The sequence below is a fragment of the Humulus lupulus genome, chromosome 7, assembly GCF_963169125.1.
Source record: "Humulus lupulus chromosome 7, drHumLupu1.1, whole genome shotgun sequence".
Classification (NCBI taxonomy): domain Eukaryota; kingdom Viridiplantae; phylum Streptophyta; class Magnoliopsida; order Rosales; family Cannabaceae; genus Humulus; species Humulus lupulus.
The window spans coordinates 207047629-207074059 of record NC_084799.1 but is presented as its reverse complement, the minus strand read 5'-3'; the positions used below and the strand labels follow the sequence as shown (position 1 = coordinate 207074059).

Below are 26431 nucleotides of genomic sequence, written 5' to 3'. Positions count from 1 at the left end.
TTGAAGAAAACCATACCCTTTCAAAGTCGTAACTAGCTTTGCAAACCAACAACGAGGTGCTTGTTTAAACCCATATAAAGATTTTCTAAGTCGACAAACCAAATTAGGATCCAAGCACTCGAACCCGGGGGGCAATTTCATGTAAACCTCTTCATTAAGATCACCATGAAGGAATGCATTGTGTACATCCATTTGGTGAACTTCCCAATTTTTTGAAGCAGCAATGGTGAGAAAAGCATGAATCGTTACCATCTTTGCAACCGGAGCAAAAGTCTCATTGTAATCCAAACCTTCAATCTGATGATTACCAAAAACAACTAGCCGAGCTTTTAATCGCTCAAGAGAACCATTGGAGTGATATTTTATTTTATAAATCCATTGGTTACCCAAAGCTCGTTTTCCAAGAGGAAGATGTTCGAGAGTACAAGTGCCATTATCTTCCAATGCTTTGATATCTTCTTGCATAGCTTGCTTCCACCCTTCATCCTTCATGGCCTCTTTAAAAGACTGGAGGAAGTTGTCACAATTTATATAATGTGATATAGGAAAAGGAGTACTTGAGGTATGCTGTGGAGGGGAAGTAGCAATGGTAGATGGACTCTCTTTGACAATATTGTGAGTAACATAATCCTATAGAAGCACCGAAGGAATTTTAGTTCTCATGCCATGACCTAGAACTTCCTCTGAACCATTGTCAACTAAATCAACAGTAGCAGGGGTATTTCCATTATAACCAAAGACCTCATCCGAAACAGCAAGAGTCGTGTTTGTTGTGGTTTCGAATTCTTCTTGGTCTGCGTCTGCTGAACCAGCTGCAATGGGCTCAACCACAAGGAGCTCAGTAGTGATGGGCTCAGCACTAGTGGGCTTGACAGTTGGTTGGGTTGCAGTAGTGTCATGGTTGTCAGGGACTTCATATTGAAATTTCGCAAAACCTGAATCAACATCCACATCCAACTCAAAATTATTGCAAGCCTCTGTATCACTAAAAGGAAAAGTATCTTCAAAAAATTTTACATCTTGTGATACAAAAAATTCATTCTTGTCAATATCATAAAGTCTCCAACCCTTCTTGCCAAATGGATACCCAACAAAGATACACTTGCGACTACGACTTTCAAATTTATCTCCCTTAGATTGTTGATTGTGAGCAAAACATAAGGAACCAAACACACAAATTGCATCATAAGACGGAGTGTGACCAAACAACTTTTCAAAGGGAGTTAAGTTATCAAGAATGGTAGATGGGGTTCTATTTATTAAGTGTGCGGCTGCCAAAACACTTTCTCCCCAAAAGTAAATTGGAAAATTTGCTTGAAATCTTAAAGCACATGAAACGTTTAAGAGGTGTTTGTGTTTTCTCTTGACTTTTCTTGTTGAGGAGTTCTGACACATGAAGTTTGAAACAAAATGCCAGAAGCAGAAAAATAATCATGCAAACAATTAAATTTCGTTCCATTATCACTCCATACTGTTTTGATAGTTTGAGAAAATTGTCATTCAACCATGGCGAAAAAGGATAAAAACATTCGAAAAACCTCTGTTTTATCAATCATCAAATAAACCCACACAGCTCTAGAAAAATCATCCACAATAGTTAAAAAATATCGAGCGCCACAAGAGGATTTATGTCTATAAGTGTAATGCCCTACTTCCTTAGAGGCGCTACTAAGTGAGTTTAAAATGTGTCATTAGCTCGATTATCGAGGTTTTAGGTCAAAAGTGTAACTAAACTGAGATAAAACTCGCTTAAAGACATTGAATATAAAATATTTGGTTATTCATTAAAAACATAAAGAGTTATACATTTGGGATCCAAAAATACTGTTTAGAAAATGCTTTACATCTCAAAATACACTTACAGTCGACTTAGGCGACAAATCTATACCGATACATTACATCTTCCCAAAATAACCCTGGCCATCGCAGCCAGGTAGGCCGAACATGTACCCATCGCTCCACGCTCTCCGTACTCATGGTTGGTCGACCTTTCCTTTGCCCTTACCTGCATCATAGAGCACCTGTGAGCCGAAGCCCAGCAAGAAAACTCAACACAAAACAAATAACATATGCATATCTATCAACAACATATAACAAAGCAGCCAACAGGTTAAATACATTGTGGCCATGCCATCCCAGGCGCTTTACCGGGCCTTGGGTTTGCGGTCTTTACCGAGAGGATGTCTCTAGCATCCTAGGAGGGTCTCGCCCTAACGGCCTGCACTCCGGGTGGTCAACGTTGTTACCAGCCCCTTCCCATACTCAGCTTTGCACTCCGCGTGCTCAACGCCGTTCCCAGCCCCTTGCCGTACTCGGCTTCCTACTGTTCTCGGCCTTCGCCGTTTCCGGCATTTGCCGTTTCACTCACAAATAGGCATTACATAGCATAATATCAAAATTTATTTAAACATAAACAATAGGGCTACGCCCTGCAATTCAATCAATAAGGTCATGCCTTGCAATACAAGCAATAGGGCCACGCCCTGCTCTATGGGTACAATAGTTTTCTTACCAGTGTCCCAAGCTATCTGAGCACTGCAATCCCGAGCACAGTCATCTAACACGAGCCTCATTGAAAACCTAGTCACAACATATTTTTAATAGCCATTCATCAAATTATAATCCAATAAATAGCCTCGAGACATAAATCTAGCCTCCGGGACCTTGGATTCTACCAAACTGGATAGTAGAAACCTTCCCAAGCCTTAAAGTTTGAGTTCCCGAGATAAAAACCTTAAAACAGCCAAAATTATGCATTTGGGCTGCGGCCCAGCCCCCCTTATGGGCCGCGGCGTGCCCCATGTCAGAGGCAAAATGCCTCTCTGTTGAGAGACACGGGTCGCGATGCCTAAACTTTGCGTCGCGACGCCTGGGCAATTTTCTGAAGTTCCCTGGCCTATAAACTCAAGCGGGTCGCAGCACCTAATGAACAGGGCTGCGTCTCGAGCCCGAAAGCCTAGAAATTCATCCTTTTTCCCTATATTTTCCTCAAGCCCAAACCATAAATTCTCACCCCAAACAACCACCAAACCCAGAATCAATTCTAGAATCCCCATCTACACAACCTAAGTACCACAACAACTCCAGAAACACTTCCATAATCTCACCAACACTCAAAACCAAATCTCAGAATTTCAACCCTCAAGCAAGCTCATGGATTACAGTAGAATTCAACAAAATAACACTTAAAATTCTTACCTCAAACATGTAGAACAACCTTTAGCTCCCATGGCTTAAAGCCTTCGCTTGATTTCCCACTTTGATCCTACAAATTTAAAAGTCCTTCCTTTGGTTTCTGGTTTCCTCTAGTTTTTCCAAAAGAACCAAGTATAATGCCAAAGTGAGAGTAACGTGAGAGACTTTCTTCAGCCAAATTCTATCCACTATTAAGGCCAAATGACACATTTGCCATCCTCTCTAACTTAGATTCTAACTAACCTCAAGGGCAGCCTAGACTTTTCCTTATCCTCTTTCAAGAATGTCACATTCCCACTTAATTTCTCACCTATATCAACTATCCTCAAGAGTTACTTATAGTTATCCAAGTTACCAAAGTACCACTAACTACCAATTATTTCCACTTGTGACTATCTAGCTAAACTGCTCCTTAGGACTGTCTCGGATCGTGCTCACAGATATATCACTACTCACTCGTGGTACGACTCACAATATACACAAATATTGCATTTCTGCCCTCAACGGGATAAATTTACAAATATGCCCCTAATAACCAAATGGGGCCCACATGCATATTTAATTCACCTAAACATGCATTTCCAATCACATAACCATCAAATTCACATAATAACGTGATTAAATCAATTATTGCCCTCCCGGCACGCTAATCAAGGACCTAAGTCTTATTAGCAAATTTGGGACGCTACAATAAGAACCCCACAAATCAACATGAATTAATTCAAAAATGCAACTAGCTTTATTTTTCACTTAAAGGAAATCTATCTCTACGATGTTTGGCACGAAAACACACTTCACATGCTTTATTCAAACTACCGCTAAAATTATGAATGGGAGGAAGCAATTTTACTACTTTCTCGGAAGGATGCCCCATTCTATTATGCCAAATTACCAAATAAGAGGTCCTTCCATCAACTGTGACTGCCTGAATTGAGATCGATTTCTTGAAGTAGTAGAGTCCATCATGCTTACTTCCCATTCCAATCAGCTCATTCGTTTGGTCCTATATAGCACACATATAAGAGTTAAATATGATAACACTGTTCAAATCGTCACACAATTGCGACACGACAAGTAAGTTGCAATTTAACTAAGGGGCATAAAGAACATGTTGAAGAGTTATAGCAGCCGACAATCTTACTGAACCCTCATTGGTTGCTACAACCTTCTTTCTGTCAGGAAGGCCGATGGGACACAAAATATTTTTCACATCAAATAAGATAGAAATATTGCCAGTTATACGATTGGATGCACCAATGTCAATAATCCACAAATTACCATTAAATGTACCACTCAAACGATCACTAGAAATAGTCATATTACCGAACAAACTTGCAAGTGCCTTCCATTGATCCCCAGAAAACACTTGAGAAGAGGGTGCGCCAAGAGTTTCAGTGGCTGTTGCATTAGCACGAACGCTGCTGCCCCCCCCCCCCCGCCTCTCAACTACGGCCAGCCGGAACCAAGGAAGATGATGATTTCCCTCGACCTGCCCCACCATCATTCTTCGTACGATCCTCCCACCAATTGAGATATCCGATTTTCTCAAAGCAGGTGGTCACTTCATGACCGATTTTCTTACAGTGGGTGCAAGAAAGATGCAATTTATCAGGCTTCTCGGATCTGCCCCGTCCTCTCCCAACGGGACGAACAGCGAAACCGAGTACTTCTGGCTTTTCATCAGGTACATTTGATGTCGTTCAAACACGTTCATCTTGAATCGCTAATTGGTAAGCACGATTAAGAGAAGGCATCGGATCTTGAGCAAGAATACTCGATTGCAATCGACCGTAATACTCGTTGTATAATCCCATCAAAAATTGGTGAAGCATATCTTTTTTACAATGGATTTCATGGTCTCGACCAGCAGTACATTGTGTACAACAAGAGCAAGTAATCAAAGGTTTGTGGGTATGCAATTCTTCCCACAAAGTGGTTAGTTTTCTGTAATAGGTGGCAATCGTCATAGTTTTAGTTTTTCGGCAGCTACTAAGGGCAGCTTTTAATTCTTGAATCAGTGGACCATTAACAAGAGCAAACCTCTCTCTGAGAGTATCCCACAAACGTTTCGCATCTTTGTATTTTAAGAGAGTACTTTTTACCTCGGGAGCAATGGTGCTCATAATCCATAAAACGAGCATAGCATGAGTAATCCAATCAGCCTGCGTGCAAGGAGGCTCCGGTGAGGTGATTGTGCCATCAAGAAAACTAAATTTACGGCGTGCTCGAAGAGCAATTTCAATTTCACCTACCCAATCGTCATAATTCTCACCAGTAAAGCGGGCGGGAGTGATGAAGTCGCCAGGACGATCTTGAGGACCAAGGAAAAAAATGGAATTTACTTCAATTTTATCGATTTTAGGTGGTTGTGGTTGCAGTGGCATTTCATCGTCGACCGTTGTTATGGTATGGGACAGTGACATGTCACTGCCGGCCATTGTTGTGGATCAGTGTGACTCTGGTACCATGAAAATATTAAGCCAAAAAAAGGGTCGCTTTGTACTGATGTTCTACGTTGTATATATACAACCTACGAAAGAATCATTCAACGATCCTTATCTTCTAAATTAGGAAACACTCCTAATATACATCAAATTTGTATCCCAATTGTATCCCACAAATCAATATTAGGATCCCAAAGATATCGTAACAACTTATAATACATGGACGCTATCTAATAATAATGTTGAAAACTTATAAATAATTATATGTAAATAAATTATATATAGTGAGTGTAGTGTGCATAATTGCAACTCTTGTTGTGATGTTGAATTTGTTGTCCGTGTTTTTACCAAGTGACATGTGACACACATTAAAGAGTAATTAATAAGTCTTCACAGAAGATGATTAAGTCCATTGGAGCTTGCTTCGAGCTCCACGAAAGGTAAGCCTTGCCTTCAATCACAGTTCACCACCACCGGAGGAGTGTGTCCTCATAAGAATGCTACTTCTCGATAAGGATCATGTTCTAGGTTATTATTCCAAGTCGTAGTACAAGACCACTTCTACTGTTCATGCCCTCCAGGTCTGCGAGAATCATCCTTCGGACATGGAGTAGAGTTGCTAGGTGTCAAGCACAGTGACCCTGGACCACAAGCAGTCATCTGACACTTACTGTTACACAGATCATGGTGTCGATCTCGTACAAGCGACAAACAGGATGTCTCATGACACCGTCTGACATGAGAAAACGTGTTGCTACCCTCCTGACACTGTTAGGAGTGTGTTGCCCAATAAAGCAGTGGGCTGGAATTCCTCGTATTGGGCCCACTGGGATACACAAGGGTCCACCAGCTCAATAATGATAAGAATTTATCATTTATTGTACATTTAACCCCCATTAAGGGAGGACAATTGTAATTAGCCCTCATTAGATAATTAATTACCTCCAGTCATCTATATTAAATCGGGTTAGTGCACTTGATATTTATAAGTTCTGCACATCCTAAATATAAGTGACTCGTGGACTAGAGTTGATTCACAACCTGAACCACGAAAAATCCAATGTCCCAACTTCAATTTCTTTAAGTGTTTTATTTTAATTCGTTGTTAGCAAAATTGCTAGTGAACATAATTAAATTCATATGGTAATCAATAATTATTAACTATCCCAATCATGAATTATTAGAGGAAGATACGTACTTCAATAGAACTTTCATTAAAATATATATAGTTGCTTTAAATATTTCTTTGTCTGTGACTACATATATAATTTATTAAGTTTTAGGTATTTTTTGGTATTTCAAGTGAAAACTCTTGTATTAAGTCACTCATAAAAAAAATACTAAACTAATAAATATATAAATATATATTATTACATATATACGCATCTCTATATATTATATCTTAATTATTACAAGGGCTTCCATTAAATAATTATAACCATTAAAAACATTTACTTCTTGAATTATTATTATTTTTGTAAAAATAATTTTCAATCATATTATACCACTCTTACTTTTGCAACTTTTTTTTATTATAATAATCAGATTTATTTATATATTTTTTTTTGAAGGGAGAGTTTTATTTATGTTTATACTTTTTTGGACCTTGTATTTTATCTCATTACTTGTTTGGATCCTGTGTTTTGATAAATTATTTTTTAACCCTATGTTTTGTAAAATTATTAAAATACAACCCTAAACCCGATTTTGGTCAATGTTTTCTCAACTAAAATCCCAAATAATTTACCAAATTAACAATTTAGAACAAAAATAAAATCATTATGCTTAAAAACATTGTTGTTATATTCAATTTTTTCTTCATCAAAATTGAGTTTAAGATTTTATTTTAACCATTTTACAAAACATAGAGTCTAAAAAGTAATTTATCAAAATACAGGGTCCAAACAAATAATGAGACAAAACACATCGTCCAAAAAAATATAAACCCTTGTATCAACAATAATAAAGGACAAATAAGAAATTACCTATTTGTTATATTTATACTAATAAACTTCGTATGTCTTATTATTATTATTATTATTATTATTATTATTATTATTATTGAGTTAATTAAGCCCTTAAAACATTTAATTAATTTATTAGACAGAATCAAGCAAAAGAATATGTTGGTACTTATTTTGTACAACACTTTTCACGTCTTTAATACGAATTAATGATTAGCTACGAATAATGAGTAATAATTAATGCTCAAATGAAAAGACCCAATGAAACCTTATTACATGTATATCTATATATATATATATATATATAGTTAGTATTATTGTGATGTGACTTATTTATAAATGGAACAACGTTCCATTTTCTTTTTGAGAAGTTAATGAAGCACCAAATTTTATTAATTAAGAAATGTAATTAATGAAAGTTAGAGTAATGAAACTTCATGTCCTTTAAATCAAGAAGAAAGTTAAATATCAATCAAAAGTTAAGCTAAATACAATCAAGAATTTCTGTAGTCCCAATTAAATATGTAACTATAAAATATCATCATATCTGTATATATTATTATTAAAAATTTCAAGGTTAAAAATATTAGTAAAAAAATTCACAATTAATATATAATAAATTTTATTATTATATATAATAAGTTGTAACTTAAACTATATTAATAAATTTTATAATAAATATTAATTTTTAGTTGCAAATAATTATTTTTTATTATTAGCTAAGTTGTGACTAAAGGATAACTACTTTTTGTTCACAGTTCCTAGAGGAAAAAGCAGTCTTTTTTTATTATTGTTTGTTGCAGCAATGAAATTAAAAAAAATATTACGTTATACAATCTAAAAATCTTGAAAAAGAAATTGGGAGAAAGTATCTAACAAAATAAGATTCATCCTAAAAGTAACAAATATTCATGAGCAGCTATATTGGCCGAACGACGAACATGAATTAGAAATATTCTTAAAAATTTGGATAACATACTTATTTTATCCTCTAAAAAAGACCCAAAATCATTGTAATAATCTATACATGATGATTAGCAATTTGCGGATAACTTTAAAACTAAACAAGATTTAAAATATTAGGAAAATTATTCTAAATTAAATTTTATTAAAAAAATGATTAATTGCAAATTAATTCTATCATAATACGAGTTAAAAATTAGGAAACATACTAAAAATATATATTAGTGCCAGCTTAGGGAATTTAGCCACACAAATTTTTTTATCTAGGACTAAATAATATTTTTAGCACATCAATTTTTTTATTTTTAATCAAAGTTGTTATTAATACAACTTTTGTCATTTAATTTGGATGAAACTTAACTTAAGTATAATATGATTAAAATTTCTAATAAGTTAGGAACAGAAAATATATCTCTTTTGTCATTTAATTTGGATGAAACTTAACTTAAGTATAATATGATTAAACTTTTGACCATATATTTAGGTAATTCTTTTGCTGTTCTTTTCTCCTTAAAATATATCTTATTAAACAATGAACACTAGGTCTATGATATATATATTTATATATATTTTGTGGAGCCAACAAATATTAAAAATAATGCAGAGAAAAAGTGGTACAAAGGAAGCAAGTAGTGGAATAAATACAATACAATAAAATACAAAAATAAAAGCAACAATGAAATCATGATTTTCAATTTTAAAAATATATTCTAATAATAAATGTTTATATCTCTTCTATATAAAAAGTGTATAGATAACGAAAATTTTTGGTTTTAACAGTTTTTATTTTTTTCCGTTAACTTTAACAGAATATTCTTATATTTAACATAATATTCTTATATTTAACATTACATTATAAACATGATTTAAACTTAAATTAAATAAAATAAATAATTAAACAAATTAAAATAGGATATTTTTGAGATATTTTACAATGAGAGTTATTTAAAAATAATAAAATCATATGTTTTATAACTTAAATAAAATTTAATTAAACTTAAACTTAAATTTTACATATTAGAATAATATCATATTAAACATATAACATAATATGATCTACTATCAACTAATAACAAACTTCTTTAAAAAAAAAAAACTAGCAACAAATTTAAATAATTTAAAATCCATCTATAATATTAATATTATATTAAACATATAATATATAATCTTTTGTTGTCACTACTAGAACAAACATAAACTTAAACAAAAATAAATAAATATATTAATTAAAATAAGCTATTTTTAAGATATTTTATGATAATTTAAATAATTAAATCATATTTATTTAAAAATAATAAAGACATACACATCATTTTTTTATCTTATAAATTTGTATAATAATTTATGTTTTATCAAGTGATGGGAGCTCTTTTTCTTCATCAATTTCACTAAAAATGACATTGCGAGTTACATTAGAAACTAAAAATAGTTGATGCATGTATAGTACTACTCCACACTATGACTTTTTCTATTATTGTTTTATTCTATTATTTAATTTTTTAAAATATTATTGTAATTTATATATATGTCATGTAGCCATGTAAATATATATGTCATTGTTGTGTTTAGATGTCATATATGTAAATATTATTGATATAAATATTTATATATACTATAAAACTATAATTCATTCTATTATATATTGAAAAAAAAGTTATAGTTTGATTAATTAGTAGGGGATGACAACAAATAGCTATGGTATGAGTAGGGGAGGCCTATTCTATGACCTTACTCAAAGTTTTCTGAACTAAAATTACAAATAATTTACCAAACTAACAATTTAAAACAAAAACAAAATTATTTTGCTTAAGAACTGTGTTGTTATATTCAATTTATCATCATCAAAATTGAGTTTATGGGTCTATTTGAACTATTTTACAAAACACAGGGTCCAAAAATGAATTTGTCAAAACACATAGTCCAAACAGGTAATAGGACAAAACACATGGTACAAAAAAGTATAAACCCTATTTAGAATATTTACATAATATATATTAATTAATTTTATAAATTTAGATTAAGCATTTAATTTTTAGTGTATAAATTATAATTCAAAATGTATATTAATTATTTATAATATATATTATATGACATATATTTATATTTATAATATATAATAATATTTGTATATGTTTTTTTAATTTACCTTATACAATTTATTTTTTAGATCTTAAAAATATATTTAAATTTCAAATATATTCATATACATTTATATATACATGCAAATAAGTATAAGTAAATATACATATATAATCAAGTAAGATAATAGGGTTGGGTACACTTATACCCGTACCCTACCTTATACTCGCATCAAGTACATATTTTTGTACTCTCATCCTACCATAAACCTTAATTTATTAGGTAATACCCTATCCTAAACCCTAATTTATCAGGTAATATTCTAACCGATGTTGAGTACACATGAGCAAACATATTTCTAGGTAAATCATTAAAAATAGTAAAGAAAAGCAAATTGAATTTAGGAGGTTTACCTAAAAAAAATAGAAGAATAAGAGATTTTTGTATTTTTCTATTATATTTTTAAATAATTCTGTAATAACGGTGTTAGACTATACTGTTATTATAATACAATGAGGAAATTAAATGAAGATAAACACAACTATTTGCATTTTTAAATATAGTTTTTGTCTAAATTTCAAACCTCACTACAAGAAAAATTAATATTAGAGCGCGGGTTGAATCCACCTGCAATGTTAAGGTTATTAGCGGCGTACTAGGGGGTCCGCCGCTAATAATATTTAAATTAAAAAATATATGTATGAAATATTATTAGCGGCATAGCTATAATTATTAGAGGTGGAATGTCCGCCGCTAATGCTTAAGAGTAAATACCCGGGCTTTGTTATTTAGAATTATTAGTGGCGGATAATTAATATTATTAGAGGTGGACTATTCAACGCTAATAGTATTAATTAGTAGCGGCGGGAGAATAATAATAGTGGCGGGTCCCGCTGCTAATACTTATGTATATGGAAAAGATTTTGCACAACCCCTCATTTGGTCCGCCTCTATTTTTTTCTCTTTTCTGAAATACGTTTTTGCAGCTTCTCTTCTCTGAACTAACGTAAACGAGACTCATCCGGTGTACGTCTTGGTGAGGGCTCGGGACTTACAACAGGGGCTTAGGACTCTGGGTACGTCTCTCTTAATCTCTCTTTCTCTCTCTTTTTGTATTGTGAGGTCGGGGAGTCATGGGGCTCAGGGGGTTTGGGTCTGGGCTATGAGGACAGGGGGTTCGGGGTTGGGGTTGGGTGATAGGGCTCGAGCGTTCGGGTGATGGGCTCGGGGTTGGGTTGGGTGAAGGGGCTCGGGGGTTTGGATGATGAGGCTCAGGGTTGGGTGATGAGGCTGGGGGTGCTATTTTTCTGTTTTTTTTTTTTTAAATCATGTTCTTGATAGTTTTAGTATTGTTAACATTTTTTTTTGCCTCTGCTTGGGTTTTGTTTTGCAGGAGGTTATTGGTGGTGGTGGTGGTTCTTCAAATAACATTATTGTAATTTTGTTATGAATTTTTGTAGTGGTGGTGGTGACTGCTTAGACAAATCGGGTCTCAACATTATTATAATTTTGTTCTAAATTTTTGTAGCTAAGTTTATAAAAATTTGTAAAGGAAGTTTGGTTGATTGTATAAAGTTTTATTTTTTATTTTTTGTTAATGGCTTGTAAATTGATGCTTTTGTTGTTAATGAAGTTTTGATAATTAATATTAAAAATATTTAAATTTAATGAATATTAATTTATTTTAAATTAATATTAAAAGTATAATAAAAAATTAAAATTTTAAAAATTTATTAGTGGTGGACCCTGCAGCTAATAACCACTGCTAATTAATTTGATTAATTGGTTATGACACATACATTAGCGGCGGGCTCCGCTGCTACTACCCGCCGCAAATAATATATTAGTAGCGATGGGATATCAGTCCGCCGCTAATAACTCTTATTACCGGCAAGGAAGTGGCAATGGATCCCTGTCGGTAATTGTTAATAACGACAAAGGGGCAGCTTAATAGCGGCGGAGCTTACTGCGGCTAATGTCATTAAATGTTGTAGTGCGTTGTAATGTTATTGATATTGAAGGAGAATTTATTACAACTATATGTGACTAATTAAATAATTTTTTCACTAATTAATTTAGGTAGAATTGATTCTACCTATTTTGGGTAAATCATTTAGTTGATGAAGGTTTTTTAGTAATTAATTAATTAATTTTAAGGAATTTTGTCATAGTTATTTGTGTTATGGAATACTATAATTATATATAAATATAAAATAAAAATATTGGTTTGATGATATATGGATTAAAAAAAAAGGTTTCGGAACGAATTGACAGTTGTTTTGTGATTATTATTAATTTAATTTTATTGTTATTATTAGTACCTTTTCAATATCATCAGTTTGGTACGAAGGATCGTTCTAAATATTTTAACTGTACAAACAAATAATCTTGTTTTTACAAAAGTGAAAACCTACGGCAAACAAAATCTCATTTACTTATGTTAATGGGAAAGCACCTTCTAAAAATAAGTGTATTTGTGCACCTCCTTTGTGTCATGACATTTGGATAATTATAACTGGAATTTTTTTTATATGATAATGTACATTATAGTTATTTAAAAAATTTGACAAATTTTTAAAATTTTTTATAATAATTTATAATGTCAAAAATAAAATATAAGCATCATGTTTCTGACAAGTACGTAGTAACAAAACAAACATGCATGTAATATAATGTTTGAACCATATTTTCAACATTATAAATTATATTGAATTTTTAAAAATATTATAGGATGTCTTAAATAACTACAATGTATACTGTTATAAAAAAATTTAGATTATAATTATTTAAGTACAAAAAATACGAATGGGGTGCATCTGTACACCGTTTATTTTTATTTATTTATTTTTTTTGGGGGGTGGGGGGTGGGGGTGGGGAGATGCACCTTATATTATTTAATAGGTAGGTGAATAGGTCAGTTATGAGTACCGGTATACCTCCTAGTATTTTTGACATTTAGTTCGTTATAATCCCAATTTTTTATGATTGTGTAAATTGTAGTTATAGTAAGCATCCCTCCAGTAATTTTCAAGAAATTCCGAATAATTTACAGTACTGAAATCAGAGTTTAAACATTCTCTGTACACGCATATATAAAAAAATAGACACGAGTGCAACATATATAATATTTGAACATTTTTTTAACACTGTAAATATTCAGAATTTCACAAAAACTAGTAGGGTGTCTATAACTAAAGTGTACACAGTCATATTAAAAAAATTTAGATTATGACTATCCATGTGCCAAAAACACGAGAAATATACTAGTCTTCCCCTTTTCAAGGAATATATATATATATTATATTTCTATATGTTTATAGAAATTCTCTTAGGTAGGGGCATCATTTTTGCCCCTACCGTAGGGACATTTTCTATTTTCGGCACTTGGAGAAATTATAACTCAATTTTTTTTATATGATGACATCCATGATAGTTATAAAAGACATCTCACTAATTTTTGGAAATTTCGAATAATTTACCGTGTCGAAATCAAAATTCAAATAGTCACTTGCACGAGTGCCTGATTTTTTTTATACGCGTGGACAAAACAGATTATTTGAACTCTGAATTCGGCACTGTAAATTATTCGGAATTTCCAAAATATTAATAGGATGTTTACTATAACTATCAAGTACACAATCATACAAAAAAAAAATTAGATTATAATTTCTCAAAATTTCAAAAATAAAAAATGCTCCTACAATAAAAACAAAAATAATGCTAATACCGAAGACGCTTTTTATGTTCATATAGGGTTGAAATTATTTTATAAAGAGACGCTATGATATAGTAGTCTTCGTATTTATTATATATCCCACTAAGAAAATCTAATATTTTTCCGCAGCTTATGTTGAAAAAGAAAATTATTTTAAAAAAAACTTATATATATATATATATACATACAAAATAATATAATAAAAATGTTAATGGAAGTTAAACTGTATTACGCGTATTTTTTACATCAATCAACAACCCCTTTAAGGGTTAATAAATATATAAATTTATATTTATTTATATATATATGTACGATCAATTTTACTTTTTGTTTCTCTATTTTAATGTTTTCCTATTCTTTTAGGTATTGACCAAACTTTCAATAGTCTCCCTCTCTAGATTTCTCTTCCCCATATTTTGTACAAGTTTATTAATTTTATTTATTTATTTATTTTTTTAAATTTGAGAAAACGAGTAGTACTATTTTATACATGTTGGGTCAAATTCCCTAATATCATCATCAAAAGAAAAAAAAAATAAGTCCATTAGCTATAGCTAACAATATATTGGACAGTAGTTCATGACTATTCTAGGATTCTCTTTCTTTGTTCAATTGTTTTTAGCAATATGTGTCAATTTCCATAACCCCACCATTACCTCTCTCTCCAATTCCAAACAAAGACCAAAAGAGAAGAAAAAGAAAAAAGAGAAAAGAAAAATAAATAAATAAATAATTTTTTTTTATTAAAATAAAAAAAAGGGGTTCCAAAAAAGACAAACCAAACCACCTTTTATAAAATCAACAATATAAGTGCAAAGCTTTCCCACAAAAGGTCTGGATATGAACCATCGGAAGAGAGAATTCATCAAGGGAATTACTCTCTCAAAAGAAGATGGGTTTATGGAATAATAATCTTACTAATAATAATACTAATAATAATAGTAATAACCATTTACAACACAACAATTTCTTCTTCCAAACACCAACTTTCATTGAATGGCTCAAGCCAATCTCCTCATCATCTTCTTCCTCATCTTACCATTCCTCTTCTCCTCCTAATTCTTCTTCCACTACTTCCTCATACTCTAGCTCAACTACTTATCCTCATCAAGATTATTATGTTAATCCTCAAATTAGTAGTACTAATACTACTACTAATTCTCTTCAATGCTTGCCCCTTCTAAGCAGGCTCGATAATGATGAGATAAAGCCTTTGAAAGTCGAAGAGGGTTTCGAGAAAGTCACTTTGCATATAGGATTGCCCAGCACAACCATCACCGCGGCCATCGCAGCTGGTGATGATTCCACCGAGTTTTCGGATGATCATCACCAGCAGCACCACGATGATGAGAAGATCAAGGTTGTTGATCATCTCAAGGAAGAGAAAGAAGAAGATGATCGTGATGATGATAATAATGAAGATGAAGAAGTAGTAGTAGCCATGAAGAAGCATAATAAGAGCTTTGAATATGGATGTTCTTTCAATATGGAGAGTAGGTTTTGGATCCCAACTCCAGCACAAATTTTAGTTGGTCCAATGCAGTTTGCTTGCTCTATATGCCATAAGACCTTCAATAGGTACAACAATATGCAGGTTAGTAGTATTATCATTATTTGTTTTAATTTTCAAATTTTTCTATTTTACTATAATTAATTTACTCTAATTCTTCACAAAATTAATGTTTTGAGCCTTAAATTGAAAAAAAAAAAGACAGAAAAAAAAGTTATAATAATTTTTGGGTCACAAACAAAAAAGTACTATTAGGGGAAAAAATAAATAAAAATAATTAATGTCTATATGTCCATGATTAATTTCTTGGCAATATCCAAAAAAAATCTATACTTGTGTTTTATATTGTCTCAAGTTGTCATTATTAATTGTTTCCTCTTTTATTTTTCACTTCTTTGGTAAACATTTTTCCTCTAATATGAAACATTTATTATTGGATAAACATCTTTTTGTGCCATGAATTATTAGTGGCCACTTGTAATTATTAGATCCTCTGCATATGATTAATTTTTCCCTTACTGTAGTTCAGGAAGAAACCTCCAAATTTTACATACTTACAAATATATATATATATATATATATAAATATAAAGTTTTTTCTTTCATATATATTTTTCTCTGTTCTAATACTTTCAATTTCTCTTGTACAAAATCATAGAGAGAAAATGTACGTATATGCATGAAGAAAGAATAGTATATGGAATATAAATATGTACGGTAGGGAAAAGGCTATAATTAATTATTAAATATTTCAATGAATGAAATTCTATATAGAATATTAAATAAGTAAAACTAAATCTTATTCCATAAGTTATATAAATTGTCAAAAGTTATAATGATATATAAATATATATATCTTCTATATGCATGTATTCTCTTTCTCTTCTGCTCTTTTATCAGTTTGAATTCAAATATATGTATGAATTTGTCATGATCATATATAAAAAAAAATATAGAATATATATGTTAGAATCATGTGATGCATTATTGATGATCCAAGAATATTATAGAATACAAATGTCAACAATTATAAAAGAGGCTAGTGATTTAGGTCCCTAGGAATAATATCAAAATTATATATATATATATATATAGTGTTGGATAAAGTAGATATATAAATCAAGATACACCTTTTTATACTCCCTAGGAAAAAAGATAATCAAAATTTAACCCCCTAAAATAAAATCAAAATTTGATGAAAAGAAAAAAAAAGAAACAAAATTCAAAATCCTAAGATCTTGAGAATCTGCTTTCTTGATCTCTTGCCTTTCATTATGTCCATAATATATATATATATTGAAAATCCCATATATATATATATATACATAAAGATAAAATCCCTTTCTCATCTTGATAGTTTCATTCTATCTTCTTCGCTAAAATGTAATGATCATCAACCATAATCTTTCAAAGTTTAAAAACAGATCGATATAAAGTTACTACATACAAATCTTGGACGTGACATTAATACAAAAAAAATGTCAAAAATTATATAATTCACAATGTAGTTATAATAAAGATAGCCTTTATATATACAGATATATATATATAGAGAGAGAGAGAATCAAAGATTGGTCATTTTAAGGGCACTTATATTAATGTAGAAAATACTTATATTTTTGTTAGGCTTATTATTTTTGTTAGTTTTAGTATTCTCAACTATCTTCTTTTTAAAAAAACAATTAAAATTTAACCAAAATCTCTTACATTTTAACTCATATATATGATATGTTTACATGTAAGACAAAGCTATAAGAGACGTTCGATTAGTGTAGACAATAAAATATATAAGAACTAGCTATTTTTTGTACTTCTAAAGTGAGGGTTGAATAAGAATCTTGATTATGAGTAGTAGTAAAGGTTTTGATTAATTTGGATTAATAATATTTTTAATACAGATGCATATGTGGGGACATGGATCGGAGTATCGAAAAGGGCCAGACTCACTCAAAGGAACACAGCCAGCAGCAATGCTGAGGCTTCCATGCTACTGCTGCGCGCAGGGGTGCAAGAACAACATCAACCACCCGCGCGCCAAGCCACTCAAGGACTTCCGCACCCTCCAAACCCACTACAAGCGCAAGCACGGCCTCAAGCCCTTCCATTGCCGCAAGTACTCCTGTGGCAAGTCATTCGCCGTCAAGGGCGATTGGCGAACCCACGAGAAGAACTGCGGCAAGCTCTGGTACTGCACCTGTGGCTCGGATTTCAAGCACAAGAGGTCTCTCAAGGATCACATTAGGTCTTTCGGTAATGGCCATTCCCCTCATCCTTCTCTCGAAGGCTTTGACCACGATGACAAAGAGTGTGTCACGGCAGGATCTGAGGATGAGGACTTGATGATCACCGCTCGTGCCTAATTTAAGACTATGCATGCATGCACGTATTCACGTGCATGCATGCATAATGCCTTTGGAAAAAGCTTGTGCTCGGTAACAAAACATTCTCGTGCAAGGTGGCAGGGAGGGGTTTGATACTGAACACTCGCTTTGATGCATGATATAAATATAGAACAATAATATTATATCTCTATATGTGTAGAAAGAGAGAGTGAGAAAGAGAAGAGAGAGAGTTTGATGAGTATTAATGGTGTTATATGTTAGAATAAGAGTATTGATGATTGATTACCTAAAGGGTCGATGAAGCATATGAATTTTCTTGTCAATAATCCACTCATCACCATCCAAAAAAATAAAGGTATGTGTTGATGAAGATATTGGAGAAAATTTATCTGCTTCATATGTTGCCCAACTGGTGATCTTTAATTATTAATTACAATATTATATATCAAGATGAAGAGTTTTATTTCATCTTTTTTATTTGAGTTCATTTGGTTAATTTTATCTCTGTCTCTCTACAATGTTAATTATACCTTTATTTAATTAAATCAATCAATTATTTGCAATTATTTGACATGATTAATTATTAAATTATCTTTGTAATGGAATAGGGAATATAGTCTATATATATATATATATAAGCCTGACGTAAACTTACATCATACATATATATTTTTCTTCAAAAATCTTGAAATATGAGGCAGTTGATCAAGAAAATTAATTAGAGACAACCAACATAATTGGATCGAAAACGAAATATGTGTCATTATAGTCTCTTTCGATCGCATGCGTGTGTGTTTAAATTTAAACTTGCTTTCTCACTATAATCATTAGAGGAATTAGCAGTAAAATTATTCAATATTTATTAAAAAAATTAAGAATTAGTACCTAATTTTTTTGTGTGTGGCATATGTACCCAATGTCAAGTTAGGTTAGTATCCGTCAGTACTCAGTCTATTAAGGTTGTTAAAAACTGATTGTGTATACACATGTCAGCTTCTCATTGGTTAACCTCATAATTTTTATAAAAAAGTTATTTAAATTGATTTTAAAATAAAAATAAATGAATAAAAATGTATTTTAATAAATAAAAAGTAGAAATTAATATAAAAATAGTTAGAAAAATATAAAATATTTTAGAAAAATATCCACATGAAAAGTAAAAAAGAATCCGATTAAACAAAAAAAACAAAATGAAAAAAAAATAGTTTTATAAAAAATAAAGAGAATTGACTCATTTGATACTCTATATTTTAGTAAACTATCGTTTTAGTATCTTATTTTTTTCAGTAATGTTGATATGGTACCTTATATTTTAAAATCATACATATTTGGTACCTTAGTTCAGATTTGATAAATAAGATTTTATCAATATGACCAAACTGTCATTAGACGTAATTATATGTAATCAGATAATTAAATTTGAATTTAGAACTCATATAATTGAGAGCAATTTGATTAAATTGGTAAAATTGTATTGATTAAATTTGAGTTTAGGGTACCAAATATGTACAATTTCAATATACAAGGTACTAAATATGTACGATTTCAAAATACATGATACCAAATAAGCATTATTGTAAATAAATGATACCAAAATGATATTTTACAAAAACACATAGTATCAAATGGTTACCTACACAAAATAAACCCTAAACTAAACATTATATCTTGTTCTCTCTCTTCCTCATTTATCCTTCTTTGTGCAGCTTGGCTGGGGAGAGTTCTTTGTGAGGCTTGGTCTAGGGGGATTTGGGTTTCTGTGTGGTTGGCACCGAGCAAGGGTCGGAACTGAAGCTTGCGTGGCAGCCAGGGGTTGGGATTTGGGTTTGTGCGTTGTTGACGCCGGGCAGTGGTCGGAACTGAAGCTTGGGTGGCAGCCAGAGATCGGGATCTGGGTTTTTTTTTTCAGGGGCAATAAGATCGATTTGTGTTTGTGTTTGATCGTGAGTTTGGGTTTATGGGTTGTGCAAGATAGGATGTTAATGGAGTGAAAGGAAAGATGGTATTATGATTCAGTGTATGTAGAAATTTTAACAATGTGACATAATTTATATTACTTTTATTTAAAAATATGATTTTAATATGTTTTTTTAATTTAGTTTTTATTTTAGAAACAAAATTAAATTATTTATCCTTAATTTTAAGATTTTTAAAATGACTAAAATTAATTTTTAAATAATTTTTTCTATTTTTCTAACTATTTTTATTGATTAAAATACATTTATTTATATTTTAAAATCGATTTAAATAATTTTTTTATAAAAATTATGAGTTTAACCAATGAAAAACTTACATGTGTGTACACAAACCTAACTGACGGATACCAATGGAACTTTACATTGTGTACATTTGCCACAAAAGAAAAATTAGGTACCAATTCACAAATTTTTAAAAATATTGAGTACTTTTACCGCTAATTCTCCTAATATCATTGTATGCCAAAATCATAAAGTAGAAACTTATACATGCATATATATAGATTTTTACAACTTTTTATTTTTATTTTTTTATGAATGAAAGTTATATTGATTGATATATATATATATATTTTTTATTTTTATTTTTTTTATACATAGGCATAGATATGTGCCCTCACGGATTTATATACTGCATACTTTAAAGTGTTTTGGAATATTCAAAATCTAATTACGTACTCTAGCTAGCTAATTAGCTCAATAATCATCACTTTTAGATCATGCTATATATATAGACTTTTTTGTAGATCGAAATCAACCTAGCTAAATTTAAGGTTACATATGTTGCTTTTCTAGATATATTGACTAAATTATTTTGTTCATATACTGAAAGTTACAATTAATTAGTATATACCTGAGACTACAATCAATGTATTAGAGTTTATATTTTATTAAAATAATTAAATATATTTGTGGCCAAAATATTTAAATTGTACTAAAACTAAGTGCATATCCAGGCCATTATTATTAATTTTTTTAGAAAAATTCCTAACACATAAATATTTAGTTGCACCATAAGTATCTATCGTTAATTTTTTGTTAGATACTGACACAACAGTATTTGATTAAAAAAAATTAAGTACTTAAGTGCAACTTTTAACACAATTTAATTACTTTCGTCGTAGATACATTCAAAATTTTGAATATATAAATTTTTGTTAAAAAAAAATGACTTTTCCTTAAAAAAATTCTTACAAACTAAAATTCAAAAATTTAATTAATAAATATGTTACACCCAGATTTCAAAAATGAGAATCTTGATCTCGAAATCCAGGCTCGTAAGGTGTAAGCTCGAAATAAGCATAGTTATCATGTGATCCACAAGTCAGAAACAGTTTCGCTGTAAGTGACAGCCTCGTGAGCCCGAGCATTATGTAACCTCGAAGGTGTTCCAAGCTTATAATTTAGGCTCGCAACTCACTGTAGCAATGGTCCAACACTTATATAAACCTCTTGATTTATTTTCTGCCCTCAGACAAGAGGGTTCGAGCTCGAGAGCTATAAGCTCGAAGGGGATGGCTTCGTCAATGGTTACTTGTTGGGAGCACAGGTGAATCAAGACGACAAGCTCGTAATAGGCAAACAGTCTCGAAGGCACAAGGATCTAGTGTCTAAACTCGTTGGCTGTGTGTGAATGTATTTATTGTTATAAATTCCCTATGTTTAAGGGATCTGATGTAATTTGTTATTAAATCCCACATTTTGTGGGATATTATCGTGTACATAGTAACTAATGCATTTAATGACATTATTTAATTTGATTTATAGAACATCTTCCCGAAATATGTGTGAAGCAATTCAAAAAATCCCTCTATAAATAAAGTGGGATAATTCATTTGTAGGGGACCAAAATATTGAGATTTAGAGAGAAAACCTTGGATAATTGCTTCCTGAAAGCTTCCTAAGAATTCCAAAAGAGTTAATAATATAGACTCGTGGACTAGGCAGATTTTAATTGCTGAACCACATAAAAGATCTTGTTTGCATTTTTCATTTCCTCACATTTGTTTAAATTGCTCTTCTTTTATAAGTTGACAAAAAACGGCGTCAACAATATATATATAAAAGATAAAACAAAAATAAAATAAAATTTTAAATGTTCAAGTCGAAATTCCTCCCCTAATTTTGGTGGATTTAACCCAACTCAAACACAGAGATCCAATAAAAATTAGAGGCAAGATTGAAAGAAAAATAAAAGCTATTATTGATGAATTGATTCAACACAAATCATTCACAAAATTAATTCTTCTTAGATGTTTGAAAACAAATAATAATAATAATAATAATAATAATAATAACAACAAAATCCCAACAACAAAAATTTGGGTGGTTAAGTGTAACTTTTATTTGAACTAATGAAAATACAGTCACTAAGTCTGACAAAAAATTAAATGATAGGCACTTATAGTTCAACTAAATATTGATGTTAATTAGGTACTTTTTCCTTTATAAAAAAATTATTGGGTACTTAAGTGTAAATTTTAACACAACTTTTATCTTAAATATCCCAAATATTAATTATGACCATTAAATTTATTACAAAAAAAAATTATCAACCAACTTAGATTAAAAGGTAGAACCTGTATCTCCTCTCTACAAATTTACTCAATAATGGACAAATTTCTTGCATATAACTACAAGTAATCACTACCAAAAAAAAAAAAGTTTTCATTTAGTGACAATTTTTTCATAACATTAATTTTTTGTGGCTAAATGTCATTTTTTGTGTAAATAAAAGTAATATTTAGTCACAAATTGTTACTATAATATGGTTATAGTCACACCTTATTATATATAATGCTAAAATTTGATGCACACTAGCAACATATTTAATCATAATAAATTATAAGTTTTATAATTAATACTTTTATCCACGGTTTTTTTAGTAATAACATAAGTATATAATGGTATTTTTTTAGTCACAAATTTTATAGTGTCTGAAAGTAATATTTTTTGTAATAAATACCTAATAACATTATTTAAATGATTCTATTCATATTTAACGTAACATATTATTTCAATTATTAATTAAATTAATTAATATGGCATTCTATATATATCTCTATATTTATTTGAGGTTCTTGGTTACAAAAACATAAGGTGCACGTATAAATATACACATATAAAAAAGTACTTCCTAAGAATATTATCTTTAAGAAAAGAAGAAAAAAATTAGAATATTGTGGAAGTGAAAATACTGAAACTTGTATAAACCAAACATTATGAACCAGGTTCATAAAGTTCAAGAGTTGAATGTAAAAATAGATGGATATATATATATTTATTTAAATATAGGGAGCTTCTTATGTATAGGGCAGGAATTATAATCAATTTTTTTAAATGACTCCGTACATGATAGTTAAAGTAGACATCCTGTCAAATTTTGGGAAATTCTGAATAATTTACAGTGACGAAATCAGAATTCAAACAGTCTATTTTCTACGTGTATAAAAAAAAAATCAAACATGCATGTAAGTGACTATCAAAATCTGATTTTGATACCGTAAATTATTTCAAATTTCTCAATTATTGGCAGAATGTCTGTTATAAGTATCATGTACACTATCATAAAAAAATGAGTTATTATAATTTTTCCAAGTGCCGATAATAAAAAATACCCTGAAAGTGATAATTCTACCTAAAAAAAATTCATATATATATATATATGATGTGTGTGTGCTAAATTTTCAAAAGTAAAGGTGTAGAAGGTACGAAATGAGATGAGCATAGAGTCCAACTTGGAGGCCAAATAATATCTACCGAATAGATCTAACATATATTCAGCCTAGAGATAATACAAGCCTAGATTAGATTATATATTTATATATATATATATATATATATATATACATCGAATGATTGAGCATTAATTAATTCATTATCGAATATATAATCGAAAGATACTTTTCGTCCTACCCTTCTCTGGACTTTAAATTATACATATCCTTCTCACCCCATCTACATTTCCACTTTATAAATTGACACTTTATTTATATATATATATTTATAGTAAAAAGGATATTGTCTAATTAACTAATTATACGATGTATTTATTATATGTATAAAATCATATATCAACATAATGATATTTCATATATATATATATATAAACAAAAAATAAAATTTGTTAGTTAAAACAACTGGTATCACCCATTTGATCATACTTGCCCATAAAATTTGTTAGTTCAGGTATCGGTCATTGATTTATAATATTTCATATATAAATATATATATCTTATATACATATAACTACACATTATCTAAATCTCTATATCAAGTGTATAAAATCATATATCAACATAATGATATTTCATATATATAAACAAAAAAAATAAAATTTGTTAGTTAAAATTATTTACATATCTTATATACATACATTATCTAAATCTCTATATAGAGTGTGTTTGATATGTCGTATTGTATTATAATGAATTGTGTTTTATAACATATTTTTACATATTCATACTGTTGGTATACATATCTTTTTTATATATTAAGTGTGTAGATAACGGAAATTCTTAGTTTTAACGGTTTTTTATTTTTTTAATGTTAACTTTAACGGAATATTATTATATTTAACAGAATATTCTTATATTTAACAGTAGTTTGTAAATACTTAAACTTAAATAAAATAAAATAAATAATTAAAAAAATTAAAATATGATATTTTTGAGATATTTTACAATGATAATTATTTTAAAATAATAAATAATTAAACAAATTAAAATATGATATTTTTCAGATATATTACAATGATAACTATTTTAAAATAATAAATAATCAAAGAAATTAAAATATTATATTTTCTAGATATTTTACAATGATAATTATTTAAAAATAATAAAATCATACGTTTTATAATTTAAATAAAATTGAATTAAACTTAAATTCACTTTTTATAATAATATCATATTAAACATATAATATATTTTGTTGTGAATTAACAAAAAATTGCTTTTTTAAAAAAAAACTAACAATAAACTTAAATTCTATAAATTTAATAAAAATAATTAATAAATTCTATAAATAAAATTAAACAAACGTGCAATATGTACGTTACTATATAAAAATATGCTATAAAACATGATTTATTATAATATAATACAATACGATATAATACAGTTAACCGATATGTATACATATAATTTATACAAGATAAAGTTTTTGATTGTTCTAACCTAGTATTATGCATAGGTTTGAGAGAGAGATCGAGAGAATAATTGTTGTGTGAAAATAAATTATGAAAGAAGGACTTTTTGAAAACATATAAAAGATACAATGGGGTTTACTTGATAATAATAATTAATGTGAAAAAGGTTTAGAGGTAGGCTTGACTAAATGGGGCAAAAGTATATATAAATATAAATATATATATATATATATATATATTAGTATTAGTAGTTGTGGGGAAAGATAAAGAGAGCTCCACCATGCTTTGTCGGGAGCATAGAAAAATATTACTTTCATATTCATTCATCTCAATCTCATCACCAAAATTAAGTTATAAGTTGAATTAAATTATTAATTATATTTATATATATATATATTAATTTCTATATATATATTTTTGTTTTTTTGTTTTCTCTCGAACACATTTCCCTTTTCACATGCAGCAAAATCTTTAATTTCCATGCATTACGTGGATCCAGCCAAGCATGATGATATTTTTTTCATCTTTTTCTTTGAGGTATTTATGTTTTCACCTTTTAACCTTTCACGCTTTTTTTCTTTTCTTTATTTTATTACAGGGAAGATAACAGTTTGATTTTTGTGTTTTTTCTAAATATGAGATCGATTTTTGTATTTTGTTAAATGACAATTTTGATATTTTTGTATTTATAAAATAGATTAAAATAGTACATTATTATACTTAATTTAGGTAAAAAATAAATTCAAATATAATATTTCATTATCAGCTTCTCGACCACTTTCTCAATTTCTTTGAACCCGTCGCATTATTAACAATTCGATAATTGATCTTATAATTGAAAATATTTTGACCGAAATCGGGTCCAGGGTATTATTTTGATCCATTTTGTAAACATACAGTATCTGAATTATTATTTAACAAAACACAAAGACCAAAATAATATTTTTCCTTTATTATATAATAAATCTATCCTACTTGAAGGGTTCTAGTGAATAATTTAATTGGTTTTAATAATAAATGTATTAATAGGTATACCATATATCAAATGTTAAAATATAATTATAATATTATGTATAATTAAAGTCTTTTAGTTAC

The 26431-nt window shown here is 29.7% G+C and overlaps 2 protein-coding genes across 2 annotated transcripts; one reads left to right on the top strand and one right to left on the bottom strand.

Moving 5' to 3' along the window:
• Positions 1–630: 630 nt before the first annotated feature.
• On the bottom strand, positions 631–4696 carry LOC133792669 (uncharacterized). The gene is made up of 3 exons (XM_062230576.1): positions 4304–4696; positions 4088–4198; positions 631–1386 (listed from the first exon to the last, which is right to left on the bottom strand). Exons 1-3 carry the CDS (start codon positions 4694–4696, stop codon positions 631–633), a joined length of 1260 nt encoding a protein of 419 aa, XP_062086560.1.
• Positions 4697–15177: 10481 nt separating this feature from the next.
• On the top strand, positions 15178–18698 carry LOC133789291 (zinc finger protein WIP3). The gene is made up of 2 exons (XM_062227088.1): positions 15178–15954; positions 17768–18698. The coding sequence occupies exons 1-2, from the start codon at positions 15253–15255 to the stop codon at positions 18227–18229; spliced, it is 1164 nt and encodes a 387-aa protein (XP_062083072.1). The 5' UTR covers positions 15178–15252; the 3' UTR covers positions 18230–18698.
• The last annotated feature ends 7733 nt before the right edge of the window (positions 18699–26431 follow it).

Coding starts and splice junctions, on each gene's coding strand:
- LOC133792669 (XM_062230576.1), bottom strand. CDS start 4,696: ATGGTGGGGCAGGTCGAGGGAAATCATCATCTTCCTTGGTTCCGGCTG. Junction 4,199..4,303: donor CTGCTATAACTCTTCAACAT/GTTCTTTATGCC, acceptor TGTGCTATATAG/GACCAAACGAATGAGCTGAT. Junction 1,387..4,087: donor ATGGAAGGACCTCTTATTTG/GTAATTTGGCAT, acceptor TTCATGTGTCAG/AACTCCTCAACAAGAAAAGT.
- LOC133789291 (XM_062227088.1), top strand. CDS start 15,253: ATGGGTTTATGGAATAATAATCTTACTAATAATAATACTAATAATAAT. Junction 15,955..17,767: donor ATAGGTACAACAATATGCAG/GTTAGTAGTATT, acceptor TTTTTAATACAG/ATGCATATGTGGGGACATGG.